Here is a 17,760-nt window from a genome sequence, read left to right on the forward strand (position 1 = left end):
TTACCCTCTCGACATCCATTGCAGCCTGGTCATCCTAGAGAGGGGATTCGTCCATCTGCGGTCCCTTCTCAAGGTTTTGTTTTCCCTAATGGGTTTTGAGTTTTTCCTCTCCCTGATGGGGGTTCAGACCAGGGGATGTCGTCTATCGTCTATCATCTACTGTTGCCTGCTAGTTAAGCCCTTTGAGGCTCTTCTGTGATTGTGGGTTATATAAATAAACTGGACTTGATTGGACTTTGGTGCGAACCGGCAGCAACAGGCACTGGCCCAGTGGACTCTTAGCATTACAGAACAAGTTTACCAAGTAACTTTAGATATAAACCAAAATAAAGCTGAAAAAAAACTTAATAAAGAGGAGGCACTGTGACAAACGCAGAGCCGTTGAACGGGGCACCGCAAAAATGGAAACAATGGAAAAAATGCATTATCCTTAATGGTTAATCTTTTATAACAAGTATCCCAGTGTGTTTTTTTCTGCTCATTCATTGTCAGTGATATTTGCAGTATGTGTTACAGAGTTACAAAAGAATGTTAATAAACCTGTTTATCATGAATATGAAATGCTTTCTCTTTGCTGCCTTTAAATTCAAGGGAAGAGAATCAGACCCAGGCCACTGCTGGCTGATATGCAAGGTGAGTCAACTTCTATTGGAGGGTGGGTAATAATAAATATGAAGTTTCTTTGCATTAAACTTTTGAAAAGAATCATTACTTTATTACCAACAGTTTGTATGAAGTATGACATAATATGACATTGTGGCCACCAGGTTTTTATGGACACAGGACTTCTGCAGGACCGACATACCGTGGCTACCATGGGCACTGAAGAACAAAAACCAACAGGTGCATTATGATTTTAATTAAATACATATTTGTATGTATTAATATTACCACATTTTAAAATAACAAACCACTGTTGAGTTGTTGATGCTTCTAAAAGCATGAAATTAATTATATCCAGTGGTATGAGAAAGTGTTTTCTCCCTTCCTGATTTCTTATTTTATTGTAAGTCTGTCACACTTAAATGCTACAGATGATCAGTGACAAACTGTTTTTTAAATGAAACTTTCGATTATTGACTCATTCAATCCCCGCCCTTTTTCAGAAGCCATCCCTCTAAGTACCAGTATTTTTGATGATTTTGACAGATTTTTAAAGCCACGTATAATATTGTGATATAGTGATATATACACATGATATATACCAGAAGAAAGGTTAGACTCTCATCTTTCATCAGAAAGATATTTTCTACCCTTTTCTGTTCTTCCTTTTCTGTTATCCGTGGACCATGATATCCTCTTGTCACATCTGTACCTGTACGTAGGTCTTAAAGGAACTGTTCTCCAGTGGTTTCGTTAATATTTATCTGAAAGGCCCTTTTCTGTCAATATTGGCAACTTCAGTTCAAAAGTGGCCAGTCTTAACTCTGGTGTGCCTCAAGGCTCCACTTTGGGTCCAGCCTTGTTTGCTCTGTACATGTTGCCCTTGGGGTTTTTCATCTCCAAATATAATAGTACATTTCATTATTTTGCAGATGATCTCCAGATCTATCTGCCTTTGAAATCTGGTAGACTTAATGTAGTCTTAATGATATCAAGCAGTGGTTGTCTCTTGTTTTTAGCAATCCAGCTCCTTTAGATGGTGTGGACAGTGTTCTTGGCCCGTTGTCTTCATACTTCCAACCACATGTTAAAAACCTTGCCGTGTTTTAGACGGTTCTTTTAAATTAATTAAACAAGTGAGTGCTGTGGTCCAATCTTGTTTCTTCCATTTGAGACAGTTGGCAAAGGTAAAACCGTTCCTTCCTAATGACGTCTTTGAGCATGTTATTCATTTATTTATTTCATGCCGCTTGGACGATTGCAATTCATTGTATTGTGGTCTGGACAAATCTTCAATGCATCGTCTCCAGCTGGTTCAAAATGAAGCTGCCGGCCTGTTAATGGGTACCAAGAGACGGGAACATATAACCCCAATCTTGGGCTCCTTGCACTGGTTACCTGTTGCTTACAGGATCCAGTTCAAAGTTCTTCTTTTGGTTTTTAAGTGGCTGAATGGGCTGGCTCCTTCACACTTATCTGACTTATTGAGTGTTTATGTTCCTACCACAACTATGAGGTACAGCTCACAGTTTCTGTTAACAATGCCTCAGTCTAAACTTACATCTCGGGGTGATAGGGCCTTCTCTGTCGCAGGTCCGAGACTTTAGAATGGCCTGCCTCTTAACATTCGATCTGCACAATTGCTGGAGCATTTTAAATCCAGATATAAAATCAAAAAAAAAAATTATTAACTGCATTTTGTGTGAACTATTGTTGTCATTGACTAAATTTGTTTGATGATCGGAAATTTAAAATTTGAAAACATGCAAAAAATAAGAAATCTGAAGGGGGCAAACACTTTTGAAGATATATACTGCATAGTTATCTCAGGAGACCACTGCACAGAGAGCATTGCATTTGGCCACCAACTCAAAAATGTGTTCAGGCAGCAGTAGTGAAATAAACATTTTGAAGAAGGTGCAATTGCCAAATAACTGAGATAATGGAAGTTTTGTCAGCTGCTCTGAGAATAAAACTGGTACTCTGACGGGTCAGCAGACAGATTCCAGAAATATAGAATTTCCAACTATAAACAATTATGATTGTATTGATAGTTGTACAAAAGAAATCAGGGACACAGTTAACATTATTAAAATTGTATATATCTTTTTTTTTTTTACAGTTTTGTTGGATGTCCTCTCCAACCTTGGACTGGAGAAATATTATCCCAACAAACTCAGTCTTCAGTCTCTATTGGAAGTCAACAAAAGCAGCATCTGTGAAAAAGCTGTTATATCAGTGGATGAGATGCCATTTCATTTCCTAAGAAAACTGTTTCAAATCAATGCTGGGTGCCGAAACTGCACACGTATAATCAGCAACTGTGATGAAACTGATGACAACCTTGACTTATTGGACCTTTACACAGCATGTAACCCATCAGAAAACACAGTTCATCCTCTTGACTTGATAGTAGGTCTGTTTCTTTGTGCAGACAGCTTCTTGCAACAGGAAATGGCCATCAAGATGTCTTTATGCCAGTTTTCACTCCCGCTGCTGTTGCCCAACACCGACAACAATCAGTGTACCCTGATGCTATGGGCTCTGAGAGAAATTGTCAAAGAGTGGTGTCCACATGATTTGTCCCAATCAAGAGGATTTGTTGAAGACAACATTGTCCAAGCAAGAATGCCATTGTTTTCCTTTGTGAGGTTAAACAGCTGCAGTATATCCAAATCTCAGTTTTTGAATCAGGTCCTCAGCCGCGACCAGCAGAATCACACTATGTTCACCCACAGAGACATGGAAGGAGGAAGCCTGACTCGAAAACTGTCAAATGGTTTAGTGGAAGTTTGCTGGTTTCTTCCTTGTGGGAGGAAAAATCTTGACGTGTTCCCAGAGCCAGTTGCATTTGCTAATTTGCGAGGAGACATTTCCGAGTCACTTACACAGTTTACTTTTCTGTATGAAGTGTCCAATGCAGTCTTTGTATTCCTGGACAAAGTTGAAGAAAAGGAACATCTCATTCTGATGGCTCTTCAAGATGCAAAATCCAAACTCTATTTTGTTGTTCATCGTGGAGACAGTGCTACTGAGAATATGACGTCTGTCAAGAAAACACTGCAAGATTTGGATGTACCAATGAGCAGTGTCAAAATCAAGGATTCAAGGGTAAATACAGCAGAGTTTTCAAAAAAGCTTTGTGAAACCATCAAAACCTCACTCTGTTCCATAAAGAACACAATGAGTATTGCAGATATGCAAAAGAAAGCTGTTGACTTGGGTCTGACTGTGGATGAAAACAAAACTCTTGAGCAGAAAAAAACAGCTGAGGAGATCATGATGGGGATTGGTGTGCGAAGTATACCACACTACAAAAAACAACAGCTTCCTTTGCAAGGAGAGAACTGGAAGAGATTATCACAACTGGAGAGGAAGGAGTGCAGAATCAGTGATGTCGGCACTGATGCTGTTGAGCATCATAAAGCTCAGCTACAAGAAGAGAAAAAGCACATTTGGGAAGAACAAAAACAGCAAAAAGTGTCTCAAGGAATGCTGGCTTTTATTGAGACCTTATCAACAAGCAACAGAGAGACAAGACAGTTTTTCTTGAAGTGGATGAAATTCAGGTTCAATGACCATTCTCGAGACAAACTGAGCAACCTGCGCAACAAATTCAAAGAGCAATGCAAAGCAAAGGATGCCAAACTTATTGCGGAAGTTGATCAAGCTCTGTTGGACAGCTCTTTAGGGGTAGAGCATTACATGCGAGAGGTGGGACTTCACTATGAGGTTTCTGCGCACTCTGATGATACCACAAATAAAATGTCCCATTTGCCTGAAGTAGCTGCCGAAATGCTGTTGGATGGTTATCCATTGGAACTGTTGGATGGAGTTGCTTCAAACGTCCCAGAGAAGTGGGTGACAGCCGTGTTAATGGAGCTTCACAAGAAGGTCGGGGGACAGAGCAGATTGTTAGTACTAGCCGTGTTGGGGGTTCAAAGTAGTGGAAAATCAACCCTTCTCAACACCATGTTTGGTGTTCAGTTTAGTGTCAGCAGTGGCAGATGTACAAGAGGGGCCTACATGCTCTTTCTCAAAGTTGGAGAAGATACTCAACAAGAGTTGGGTTGTGACTTCATTCTGCTCATTGATACAGAAGGTCTGAAATCCCCTGAGCTCGCACAACTAGAAGATAGTTATGAGCATGACAATCAGCTGGCAACCTTTGTCATTGGCTTAAGTGACGTGACCATTATAAACATTGCAATGGAGAATGCAAACGAAATGAAAGATGTCCTCCAAATCGCTGTTCATGCCTTCTTGAGAATGAAAGAAATTGGGAAAAAGACTATTTGTCATTTTGTGCACCAAAATGTTGCTGGAGTTTCAGCTCATAGCAGAACCCTGACAGAGAGACAACATCTCTTGGACCAACTCAATGACATGACAAAGATTGCAGCTGACATGGAAAGACAATCTTCTATCCAAGAATTCACAGATGTGTTGCACTATGACGTGGAAAACAACAACTGGAACATCCCAGGACTTTGGCATGGAACTCCTCCAATGGCACCAGTAAACACTGGTTACAGTGAAGCCGTATCACAGTTCAAGAAAAATCTTCTGGACTCTGTAGGAAAACAAAGGCAATCCCCAGCCTCAAAGATCCCAGACTTTGTAGAATGGATGAGAAGTCTGTGGAAATCAGTGAAATATGAGAACTTCATCTTCAGTTTCAGGAACACTCTTGTGGCCCACGCTTATGACAACCTGTGCAAAGAGTTCAACCAGTGGGAATGGGAGATGCAAAAAGAAATCCTCTCCAGACAGACAGCAGCAGAGTTAGAAGTTGCAAATGCCAACAACGACGGTGGATTGGAAGCATGGACCACCTTGGTCAGGCTCAAAAAAGAACAACTAGCTGAAGCAATAGAAGCACAAAAAAACAAAATGAAAGACAAACTCTCCGATTATTACAGAAAGAGAGACAGACATGTAAACCTGATAGAGAAATACAAAGCAGACTTTTTCAATTGCATCACAGGCCTGTCAAATGAGATTCAACATTCAGTCAATGCTAAATTGGAAGGAACCCTTGAGCAAAAGATAGCTTTGAGAAAGGCACTGGACATAATACAGGAGTACTGTGGCAGGATTGAAGAGAGAGTCTTGAAGCTTCTGAGCGACTGCAAAGACACCAAACTGTCTGATGACCAACTGCGAGAGGAGTTTGACAAAATGTGGACTGCTGCTACTGCCAATGTACCTGCACTGAAAGAAAAAGATATACACGCATCCGTTCTCACCCAGCTGAAGAGGAATCTATCAAACCGGAATGTTAACGAAGACTTACAGCACATCAAAGACCTGAAGAGCTTTGGAATGGACACATTTAAGACCCGAATTGACCATGTTGACTCTGTCATCAAGAAGATGAAAAATATGTTGAAAAGAGACATACAGATGTTTGCAGACAACGTCATTCGGACAGCAACAAAGTTTGTTGTTGATAAAACCAAGTCAGATGGTGATTACCATGATTCTTTGTCAAGGGATCTGTTGCAAAGGATTGATGAATCAATAAATAAAGGTTATAGGTCTCATAGCGCAAACATAAGATTTGAGATTGACCTCAAACTTCATATTTGTGGAATTGCTGCAAGAAAATTCCTCAAAATGCACCAAAAATTCTTGTGCAAAAATGACCCCCGAGCACAGTTGGAACAATACAAGCACCAATACTTGTCTGACTTTCTGGATTTGTACAAAGAGACAGATCACTGCCAACGCAAAGCAAATGATTATGTCCAGTTTTGTATCAAGCCCGCCATTGAGGACTACATGAACAGAGCTTTGGGAGTTGACATTGTAGATGACATCTTGACAAGTTGCCATTCAGTAGAGTACAGTTCACGCACCAGTTTCCACTACAGCATTCAGAAAGAGTTACTGCTGAAAGATGACTTTGAGGCATTTGTCAAGTACATCTCTCAGTACGAAATGTATGTTAAGGACTGGATATTTGAGCAGATTGTTCAAAAAATGCAAGACAACATTTTGTGTGAATTAAAGCGAAAGAAGCTGGAAGTTGTAGTTGCCAAAATATTGAAGGCAATGAAGGAAGCCTCAAGTGTGCTATCAGATGACAATGAAAATGTTCCAAAACTTGTCTTTGAAATGCAGAATGATCTGATGGAAGACTTTGTGATACCAGAGGATGCTACAAACCGTGCTTTGTTTCAAATCAAAACCACATGCCAGTCATTCGCACAAAGCTTTACTGCATCCTTGAACACGTTAAAGGAAACTCTCCATGTGGAATTCTCCAAGATGGAAGACATACCTGAAACCCTAAATAGGCTTACAGTGAAACCACAGGATGAGCTCTTCAAGAGGATATTTGGATGTGGACACCTTTGCCCATTTTGTAAAATTCCTTGTGAGGCTGGAGGAAAAGACCACAAGAAACATCATGCTGCGGTGCATCGGCCACAGGGGCTTGGAGCATACAGATACCTTCCAAGTGAAGTACTGGTTGAAACTCTATGTACAACTGATGTGCAGACTGACCGTTTATTTCGAATCTTTGAAGGGACAACTGAGCTGTGGATTCCATACAAAGACTACACAAAATACTATCCTGACTGGCACATTCCTCCTGATGCCACAATAGAAGCTTCTGATTACTGGAAGTTTGTACTTGTACGCTACAATCAGAGATTTGCTCAAACGTATGAGTGCAAGCCTGCTGATGTTCCAAATGCCTGGACGACAATCACAAAGGAGCAAGCCCTTGAGGGTCTGAAAAACACTTTCAACATGAGTTAATCTTTTGCTCAGGGGATTTCAGACAACAGTAGTAAACCTGGTTCATGGTGTAATATATGTGTATACTAATAAATACCTGTATCTTACATTTCGATAACACTGTTCTGGGAACTCAAGGATGCTGATTATATATTTTGTGGTGATGGTGATGATGTAGTACTACACCCAGTTAAAGATTGTCACATCATATTTATCTTTGAATATTGTCAATATCTATCTTGAATATACTGTAATATGAGTCTTTTCTTGTAAACTCCAGATGACTTTTTTCTTTTAGTGAACTCCAATCGAACTGGCTACATGACTTAGGGAGGTCAAAGTGACCTGATTGTTACCCAAGATGGGTTTGGATGTTATTGAATTCCAAGATGCCCTGCCCCAAACAGTTTGTTCCAGTTAGAAGGTACTTCCAAATCAGGGCTGAGTTCTGGAAACCTTCGTCATTGTTACTGCTTCAAAACACTATTTAACTGTCTCCCCAACAAGTGTCTTGTTTTGCTTTTCAAAAATGTACCATAAGAATTGATTAAATGGTGTTCAATAACCATTTCTTTAAAATGGAAGTGATATTACAGCATACTGTATATTAAAGCAACAGATCTGACCCTTGCCTCAAATCAGCAGTCCTTTCCTCTTCCTGCCCAAGGGTGCTTGATGACAACTTGAGTGTCACTAATTCATGGATAAGACTCGGGTCTCATTGAGTCATTGGTAATTGACCTCAACAAAGACTCAAGTCTCAGTGATTCACGCCATGGGTGTAGATGTAAGTCATGAATGAATCATTGACAAGTGAATTTCCTCAATTTTACAGTTATTGACTCATAATATTGCATTGTTAAACCTTACAGTATTGTTGCACTGTTGTTCGGATTGTTATGTGGATTTACTTTTGAATTTGTCAGGCAGCTACATTTTAAATAAGAGAGGTTAATTTTGCTAAATATTTTGTATCCAGTACATACTGTGTACAAGCAGTGGCGCACGATGAGGTTCATGGATAATGACACACTTCTTTAATGTCAATACAGGTTGCTCATTAAGAAAAAAAGAGAACACGTCTGTATTTAAGCCACACCCATTGAATTTAAAGAGATAGATAAGCTACACTAGTCTAAAAGCTGCATGTTTCCACATTGTGACATGCAATATTTAGAACACGATGCTACATACAAAGATTTAACATAACAGTAGCCCACCAGAAAGGTTGTGCTGTTATTGCATTGACGTCTTCATCCTTCTCTTTAAAAGACCAGACATATTAAATGAGCATCCAATGGAAATATGGAACCTGTGCAAGGTGCACTGTGGTTGAACTCACTTTCGAAGTCATTGTTGTGCCACCCCGGAGGTCAGGGGAACCAGGGTAAAGAGCAGGTGGAAACACCTGGCCAGGCCCAGCAAGGTGTACTGTGGTCAGACACACTCTCCGAGTGCCTCAAGTTGTCTGTCTCAGACACAGTTGTCTGTGTAAAAAAAAAAAACCAAGACCAAATTAATAGCTTGTGAGAGCTCTTTTGCATATTGAAATGCCTATTAAAATATGGAAACACCTGTACAAACTCCTATAGGCCAAACATGTAGTTTTAAGAATGTAAAAATAAAATGAATGTACACTTACAGTATATGCTGAAATACTTATGTATATTTATTGTCAAATTCACTACCTATTTTACTATCTATTTTGCCATGGACCTACCTCCTTTTAAAATAAGCACATTAAAACATACATGAAGCACTGCATTGTTAACTCAACTTTTTCACATCATGTATAGATGTAAATGTCTACTTTGAGAACAATGTCATTAAGCTAACTGGAAAGCAACACAATTGACAACTTACAACTTACATTGTTGCTGGTCGTCAGTACTCATCCATGAAATCTTCCCAATTTCCACAGCATTGTCCTTGAAATAATACATGGCAAATGCCATTGTGGCTTCTTAAATGCTGAAAAATATTTGTTTTTCCTTCTTCTGTGACCCGTGTCCCGTGTCAACAGTACCTTTTGGGGTGGGGATGAGGGATGTGCATTAATGAGCATTAATTTAAAATTAGGCGACTCCCATTGGCTGCCAGGTAGGGGGCGGGACCATGGCAAGAAGTGCAAGGCATAGCATCCAGTGAGAACACGGCATCACAGCTAGCTGAAACTGATGAGAAGCTTAGCTAGATCATAAGAGCAATTTTGAATGCGTTGACGCTGTGTACAGAACACCTTTACCAAACTTTATGAAAGGGACTGACTTGATCAGTAAAGTCAAGTGAAATGTTTTTCTGTGTGACATTTAAGGTATAAAGTAATATAATTGTTTAATTAATTAACATTAATATATAAATGTTAAGCACAAGTCAATGACTTGACCTTATTATACACGTGGAGCAAGATATACTACGTATTAGTCCTTTGTGGCAGTAAGAAGTATACTAAAGTATAAGTAAGTCCGAGTATTAATGTACTTAGTCTTTATACTTTTCAGTATAAGCCAATTATACTTCAAGTATACTTCATTGTACTGTTATTAAGTATATAAAATATAGTTTATGAAAAGTAAACTTCAAGTATACTTCCTCATTTTTAGTATAAAAAAGTATACTCATAGTATACTTGAAATAACTTCTTTTTGCTAAGGGAGGTTTTAATCAGAGAGGATGGTGCTGTCCTCAAAATACGTGACTGTATGCTGCTAGACAGCCAGCCAACTAATAAAGAAAATTACTATCTATAAATGTGCATTAAATATGTATAACACAAGTAGCTTGCCAAAACACAAGCTAGCTAACACCAAAACACAAGCTAGCTAACAGTCATCGCACCAAGTTTACGAACACATTCAAAATAACCATTCAGGGACATTTAAGATCGCTATTTCAGAAACTTTTTACACGGATACTCACAAAGACGAAAGTTTCCGGAGCTTCAAACGTTTTAGAAGAAACACAGCTTGTTCATGAGCTCTTCAAACTTCATTTCTACCGTTGCTTCACAGAGCGAAGAAAAAAACGTCAAAGATTATCTAATCGCGAGATGAGTACTCACTCTTCTTGTCACTGAAACGATTGTTTTTTTAAATGCTGTCTCACTTTGATCTTTTTTAATCATTTCTTTTTAACCGGTTTTACTCTACATTATATCATATTTACTTAACGACTGTGAACCTGTTTACACATTTTAAGTAAACTCAGATATCTCATGTTTATGAAAATTGAAATAGCTCAATACATAACTACCCGGCTAACATAGCAGCTACGTATATAGCGAGCTAGTGTAGCATGCTAGTCCATGTCCCAATTTCAATAAAATGCCACTTGCTCCAAACAACTTCTATTTCCACAAAGTGAAGCAATCATTATTCAGACCATAAAGGAACAGAGAAAATGTGTTTTGTTTTTTTGACTCTATCGCATGGACGTGTTTTTTTTCCTTCTTTATTTCGAACGTGAAAAACATCCAAAGCACAACAAACTAACCAAAATCAATACAAATAAAAATACCTATGTATATATAAACGTACACATGTTCGAAAGGGAGTGGGAAGAAGTCAAGACATTTGGTTTGATAGAAATGTAAGAAAAATTGTCTGCATTCTGACATTTTCAATAAAGCAGATTTCAGATTCACTGTCTTAATTTGAGTACGGGACAAAAAATGTAAAAAAAAAAACTTAAACTATATTAGGAAAGCAGGAAGTGAACAAATCTAATAGTTACTGATAGTGAAAGTACGTGATAGAGGGGTAGGGTTTAATAAGCTTTGCTTCTTCCTACTCCTTTTGGACATGTGGAACTGTGAACTGATTATGTGATGCATTCAATTGTAATCTGATGCATGTTCAAATGAAATAAAACCATTACCATTACTTTTCTCTCAGAACACCTAGGGGATCCACATTCCTGTGCTCCGTGTCTCCTCCTCCTCAGCTGTCACGTCACCGTGGATATACTGTATCCTGTAGTCTCTGTTAGTCGCCTTTGCCCGTGACCAATATCAACACCCCTGGCCAGGATCAACACCATCGATCATAAGAAGAGGAGAAGAGGTAAGTGCATTTACGTATATCACTGTAGTAAACATACTTCATTATTTCAATCAGTTCAGTTGCTATATTTCATTCATGAAATCACCCGAGTTGTCATATCTCATTCTTTTAATAACCCTAGTTACCATATTCCATGAGTTCAATGACTCTCGTTGCCATATGTCATTATTTACAGCGGGGAAAATAAGTATTGAACACGTCAACATTTCTCTCAAAAAACATATTTCTAATCGAGCTATTGACATGAAATTTTCACCAGATGTCGGCATCAACCCAAGTAATGCACACATACAAAGAAATCCAAACATTTATGTCCATAAATTAAGTTATGTGTAATAAAGTGAAATGGCACAGGGAATAAGTATTGAGCACGCGTACTGAAATTTATTTAATACTTAGTGCAAAAACCTTTGTTGGTGATTACAGCCTCAAGACGCCTCCTGTATGGAGAAACCAGTCGAATACATTGCTCAGGTGTGATTTTGGCCCATTCATCCACACAAACTGCCTTCAAATCTTCAAGGTTCCGGGGGTCTCTTCTGTGAACCCGGATCTTCAGTTCTTTCCAAAGATTTTCAATTGGATTCAAGTCTGGTGATTGACTGGGCCATTCTAGCAGCTTTATTTTCTTTTTTCAAGCTGTGTGCTTGGGATTGTTGTCTTGCTGAAAGATCCACCCTCTTTTCATCTTCAGCAGCCTGGCAGATGACAGCAGATTCTGATCAAGAATGTCTCGATACTTTTCTCCAGTCATTATTCCTTCAATGATATGAAGTCTACCAGTACCACATGCTGAAAAACAGCCCCACGCCATGATGCTCCCACCTCCAAACTTGACTGTTGGTATGGTGTTTTGGGGGTGATGTGCAGTGCCATTTTTCCTCCAAACATGTTGTGTCTTATGACATCCGAAGAGTTCAATTTTGGTCTCATCTGACCAGAGTATGTTCTCCCAGAATGTCATGGGTTTATCCACATGTTGTGTCGCAAACTCCAAACGAGCTTCAACATGCTTCCTCTTCAAAAATGGAGTCTTGCGTGGTGTGCGTGCATGGAGGCCATGGCGGTTGAGTGCATTACTTATTGTTTTCTTTGAAACAACGGTACCTGCTGATTCCAGGTTTTTCTGAAGCTCTCCACGAGTGGTCCTGGGCTGTTGGAGAACCCTTCTGATGATTGTTTTGACTCCTCTGTCTGAAATCTTGCGAGGAGCACCTGGCCGTGGCTGGTTTATGGTAATGCCGTGTTCTTTCCACTTCCGGATGATGGCCCCAATGGTACTCACTGGAACTTTCAGAAGTTTAGAAATGCGCCTGTAACCAATGCCTTCAGTGTGTTTTGCAACAATAAGGCTGCGTAGGTCTTTGGACAGCTCTTTGCTTTTACCCATCATGCAATGTTTCTTGTCTAACACCTTGCTGGTGAGAAACCTTTTTAAAAGGCATTAATCAGGACTAAACCAGCCGATATTACTTTGCACTAATAGGGGACAGGTTAACCTTCTAAATACTGACAAACTCCAGCTGCTTTCTTGGCATTCCAGACCTTTTTACCCCTCCTTTTCTTCATGTGTTCAATACTTATTCCCTGTGCCATTTCACTTTATTACACATAACTTAATTTATGGACATAAATGTTTGGATTTCTTTGTATGTGTGCATTACTTGGGTTGATGCCGACATCTGGTGAAAATTTCATGTCAATAGCTCGATTAGAAATATGTTTTTTAAGAGAAATGTTGACGTGTTCAATACTTATTTTCCCCGCTGTAAATCTCTATAGTTAGCATATTGTATTATTATTATTTAAATAATTCTAGATGCGGTAGAACGCTGTAAACAGAGTGGAAGTGTATGCCGAGTATGAGTCAAGCAGGAATGTCAGCGTGTTCTGCTACATTCCTGTCTTTAGCACACACACACACACACACACACAGGTACACACCAAAATGTCTTTCTTTGTGAGTTAGAGATGTCAGTGATGTAGTGTTTTTATTCATTCATTCATTCATTTTCTACCGCTTTTCCTCACGAGGGTTGCGGGGGGTGCTGGAGCCTATCCCAGCTGTCTTTGGATAAGAGGGGGCAGGGTACACCCTGGACTGGTGGCCAGCCAATCACAGGGCACATATAGACAAACAACCATTCACACTCACATTCATACCTATGGACAATTTGGAGTGGCCAATTAACCTAGCATGTTTTTGGAATGTGGGAGGAAACCGGAGAAAACCGGGGAGAACATGCAAACTCCACACAGAGATGGCCGAGGGTGGAATTGAACTCTTGTTTCCTAGCTGTGAGGTCTGCGCTCTCTAACCACTCGACCGCCGTACAGCTGTAGTGTTTTTATTAAAAAATAATTAGAATCCTATACAATCAATGGATATTGGATGGAAATATGAAGTCAGACAGTTGATATATGTCATGTACTTTCAATACAAAGTACTTTGCCAATATGATTACCATATAATCTGGACTATAAATTACTCCGGAGTATAAGTCGCACAAGGCCAAAAATGCATAATTAGGTAGAAAAAAACATAAGGATGCCTGGACACGATGTCTCCCTCTGGCATCCAGAGCAGACATAGACAATCGATCCCCGATTAACTGATTCAGAGTGCATTGTAAATAAATTTTAAATAGATGTAACCTTTTTTGGTGAGCACCTTGCAACACAAACAATATATCACATGTGCTGATTAATCGGCCGCTGATAAGTATTGGCTGATTTATTTGACAAACTACTTGACCAAAACAGACATTACGTCCTCTTGGAAGGCAAGTTCTAACAATAATAAAATAATATAGAACAGGCTGAATAGGTGTAAGATATGCTAACACAATGGTTATTCAGATACACAAAAAATAAACATGAACACAAAAGGTGTCCATTGTTTATGTAACATAAACAGTTTTTTCATTTATAAGTCGCTCTGGAGTATAAGTCGCAGGAAGAGCCAACCTATGAAAAAAAGTGTGACTTATAATCCGGGAAATACAGTACATTATTCTGTTTATATGGTATTTTTCATATACTATAGAGTGTTCATCAGTGTTAATAAGAGACGTCGGTATTCACGTGTGTCCTTTATTCACGTGTGTCCTCCTGCAGCTTCTGCTGGTGTTGTGTGTAAGACATGGAGATCAAGGTGTGGGTGGAAGGTGTGGTCAGAGTCGTGTGTGGTATATCCCAGACTACTTCCTGTCAGGATGTTGTCATTTCTCTCGCACAAGCAATTGGTAAGCCGCCTTTGCTGTCTTTTTATTTTATACAGCGTTGTACAGTATAGCATACATTAAAGGTTAAAAAAAATGTCCCCAAGGTCAAAACATTTTTTGTTTCAGCTGCAGACCATAGCACTCACTTATCATGATTCTCACAAATTCTATTTCATCCATATCATTTAAAGTTTTGGTTGTCTTCCAGAAAATGAAATTTGTAAAGCAGTGGTGTCCAAAGTGGGCCATGTTTTCTAAATATAATTTAACAAGAAAATTATTTAAAAAAAAACAGCAAAAATGGAAAAATATTGGAAAAAGGTTGGAATCTAATGTTATGATCTTACAAGAATAACATTGTAATATTAAATATAAAAAAATAAAAATAACATCATTTCTGTTCCATAAAGTTAAAATATTAAAAAAAGACATTACCGATGAGATGAGGGTTTGAACCCTCCCTCAGTCTACCATGTTGTTGTACCAGGTTGTTAAAATGATGTATTATATGATCACTGTTTTGTGGTTTACTATGTCCTATTAATAGTCCAAAAAATATTGTAAAACAAGTCATACGTATACCCTTTTTTCAGCTGAGAATAAATAATTTGGAGGCTAAATCCAGCAAAAATAATATCAGCATAAAAGTGACTATAGTGGTGTTATTGTATGTTTACAGGTTCTCTAATAATGGTAAAATGTATAAAGTGTATAAAGAAGAAATCAAAAATATTATGCGAACAAAGTTGTAATTAATAGATGAAAATGAAGCTAAAACAGTGGGAAAACAAGAAGCTATAACAGAAGAAATGGAATAAAACAACAGAAATTATACGAGAATAATGTCAAAGTATAAAGAGAAAAACGTTGTATCCTAAGAAGAAAAAAATTGCAACTTTATGAGAATGAACTCTTAATATTAATTGAGGAAAAATAGTGTCATTTCATTAGCATAGACTTGAAATATAGGAAAAACATCATTTAGTAGCATGAAGTTGAAATATTAAATAAAAATGGTTTTATTTTCATAAAGGTGTAATATTATGAGAGTAGAATAGAATAGAAGAAATTAATAGAAGAAAAGGAAGTTAAAACAGTGGGAAAAGAAGACGCTATAACAGCAGAAATTATACGAGAATGATGTCAAAGTATAAAGAGAAAAACATTGTATTCTAACAAGACATTCTAACATAACATATTAATTGAGGAAAAATAGTGTCATTTCATTAGCATAGACTTGAAATATTAAAGAAAAATGTTATTTTTGGATACATTTTTTAAAGTGGTGATATTAATATTAATATTAATATTAATATTAATATTAATATTAATATTGATTAATATTAATATTAATATTAATATTAATATTATATTATATTATTATTATTATTAATAATATTAATAATATTAATAATATTAATAATATTAATAATATTAATAATATTAATAATATTAATAATATTAATAATATTAATAATATTAATAATATTAATAATATTATAATATTATAATATTAATATATTAATATTAATATTATAATATTCCTTTATATTATATATAAAGGAATAAAGTGAAAATATTTAGAGGAAAACAAGAAAGGTCATTATTTTCTAAGAATAACTTTGTAATAATATGAGGAAAATAACGTCATTGGCATGAAGTTGAAATATAAAAAAAGGTTTTATTTTAATGAAGTCTTAATATTATGAGAAACAAACAAAACAACAAATTGAGTTGTCATTTTGGGGAATTAAGTCATAATTACTGGAGGCAAATTTACAAGAACAAAGTTAAAATAGTTGGAAAACAAAAAAAATTGAGAGAAAAAAGTCCTTATTTTCGGAGAATACCATAGAATACCATAATAATAATAATATGTGAAAAAATACCATGATACCCATTTGAACACCACCATCACGGAGTGTTGTTCACTTTACGGTGTCTTCTATCACACAGGTCAAACAGGTCGTTACGTTCTGGTCTTGAAATTCCGTGACACAGAAAGACCACTGGGAGCCGATGAATGTCCGCTGCAGCATCTGAATAAACTGGGACAGTTTGCCGGAGAGGTCCAGTTTATTCTGCACCGAACTGGTCCCAGTCTGAGTGCTGGGCAAGACCAAACAACCAGAGTCATCCATCCTGCCCTTCTTAAACCACCAAAGCCGGAATCCATGAAACACAGGAGACCAAAGAAGGCTCTCACTTTCAGTCTTGGTCCATCCACAGCTCCAAGGAGAACTCAGTCCAACCAAGCATGGTCTCCTTGTCCAAGAACCTCACCAGAACCAAGAGCTTCCCTTCTTGACTCTCACAACACAATACGGTGTGATGGTGCTTCTTCATCCAAGGAGGAGGTGTTTAGGCAGATTTTGCAGCAACAGATGATGCTGAAGGACTTGGAGATTGAGCTTCAAGCTCTGGAGAATGACACGGAGTGGCAGGAACAAGAAATGGCCAATACTGCAATTTCTGCCTGGAATTCTGGGGCAACCGATGAATTGGGCAGACTCGAGCAACTGTTCAGACATAACGAAGCAGAGCTGATGATGAGTCAACTATGGGGAGAATCGTTACAGGAAGAAATAGACAGAGAAGAAGGTAGGATCAAAGTCTTTTCATTCTCTAAATAAAATCAACATTCTCAATTCTTCCTATTTGACAGACTTGCAGAGTCGTCTCAACTACGTCCAGTCATCAGTGGAGGATCAAAGCTCTCGCATTGAGGAGCTTCTGGACCTTTTTGCACATCTCCAGAGTGACATCGGTACCTCTCAGGTGGACACTCAGGTGGAGATCTTGAGGCCCCTAAAACAGGAGCTCAAGCAACGTGTGCAGCAGGGAGAAGAACTGAACGACACATTGTCAAAGACTTCCAGAGACCTACAAGCTGCAGAGGAAAGACTTCGGGTACGACTCAGATGTTGTATTTGATAGGATTATGGTATTTGAAGCTGTGGAGCTTCTACCATGAACTTGTCTAATTGGGCCTATTAAAAGTTTGTTAGCCTCATGTAGATGCTAGAATTCCATCCATCCATGTTCTTCCACTTATCCGAGGTCTAATATAAGAAGCTTCCCTATCTTCTGGCTGCTTCATCCAGCTCCTCCCGGCGGATCCT

General features: G+C 38.2%; 2 protein-coding genes and 1 long non-coding RNA gene across 4 annotated transcripts in view; 2 read left to right on the forward strand and 1 right to left on the reverse strand.

Moving 5' to 3' along the window:
- The first annotated feature begins 604 nt into the window (after positions 1-604).
- LOC131131903 (up-regulator of cell proliferation-like) lies at positions 605-7,983 on the forward strand. Its single transcript, XM_058076930.2, has 3 exons — positions 605-633; positions 768-843; positions 2,726-7,983. Exons 2-3 carry the CDS (start codon positions 774-776, stop codon positions 7,372-7,374), a joined length of 4,719 nt encoding a protein of 1,572 aa, XP_057932913.2. The 5' UTR covers positions 605-633; positions 768-773; the 3' UTR covers positions 7,375-7,983.
- Positions 7,984-8,484: 501 nt separating this feature from the next.
- Positions 8,485-10,357, reverse strand: LOC131131912 (uncharacterized). Of its 2 annotated transcripts, XR_013629238.1 has the most exons (4): positions 10,273-10,357; positions 9,224-9,379; positions 8,696-8,840; positions 8,485-8,616 (listed from the first exon to the last, which is right to left on the reverse strand). It is a non-coding gene; the product is annotated as an uncharacterized LOC131131912 (long non-coding RNA). The 2 variants fall into 2 exon arrangements; XR_013629237.1 differs by lacking the exon at positions 10,273-10,357 and having other exon boundaries at positions 9,224-9,515.
- A 689-nt stretch (positions 10,358-11,046) lies between these two features.
- The window catches only part of LOC131131906 (ras association domain-containing protein 8-like), an 8,562-nt gene continuing 1,848 nt past the window's right edge, over positions 11,047-17,760 (forward strand). The window contains exons 1-4 of the mRNA XM_058076939.2: positions 11,047-11,414; positions 14,532-14,659; positions 16,595-17,239; positions 17,304-17,548. Of these exons, the coding sequence (XP_057932922.2) occupies positions 14,557-14,659; positions 16,595-17,239; positions 17,304-17,548 (993 nt within the window). The 5' untranslated portion in view covers positions 11,047-11,414; positions 14,532-14,556. The remainder of the gene's footprint in view (positions 11,415-14,531; positions 14,660-16,594; positions 17,240-17,303; positions 17,549-17,760) is intronic.

This window comes from Doryrhamphus excisus, linkage group LG1 (genome assembly GCF_037039965.1).
Source record: "Doryrhamphus excisus strain RoL-2023G ecotype Guam linkage group LG1, RoL_Dexc_Guam_v1.1, whole genome shotgun sequence".
Taxonomy (NCBI): domain Eukaryota; kingdom Metazoa; phylum Chordata; class Actinopteri; order Syngnathiformes; family Syngnathidae; genus Doryrhamphus; species Doryrhamphus excisus.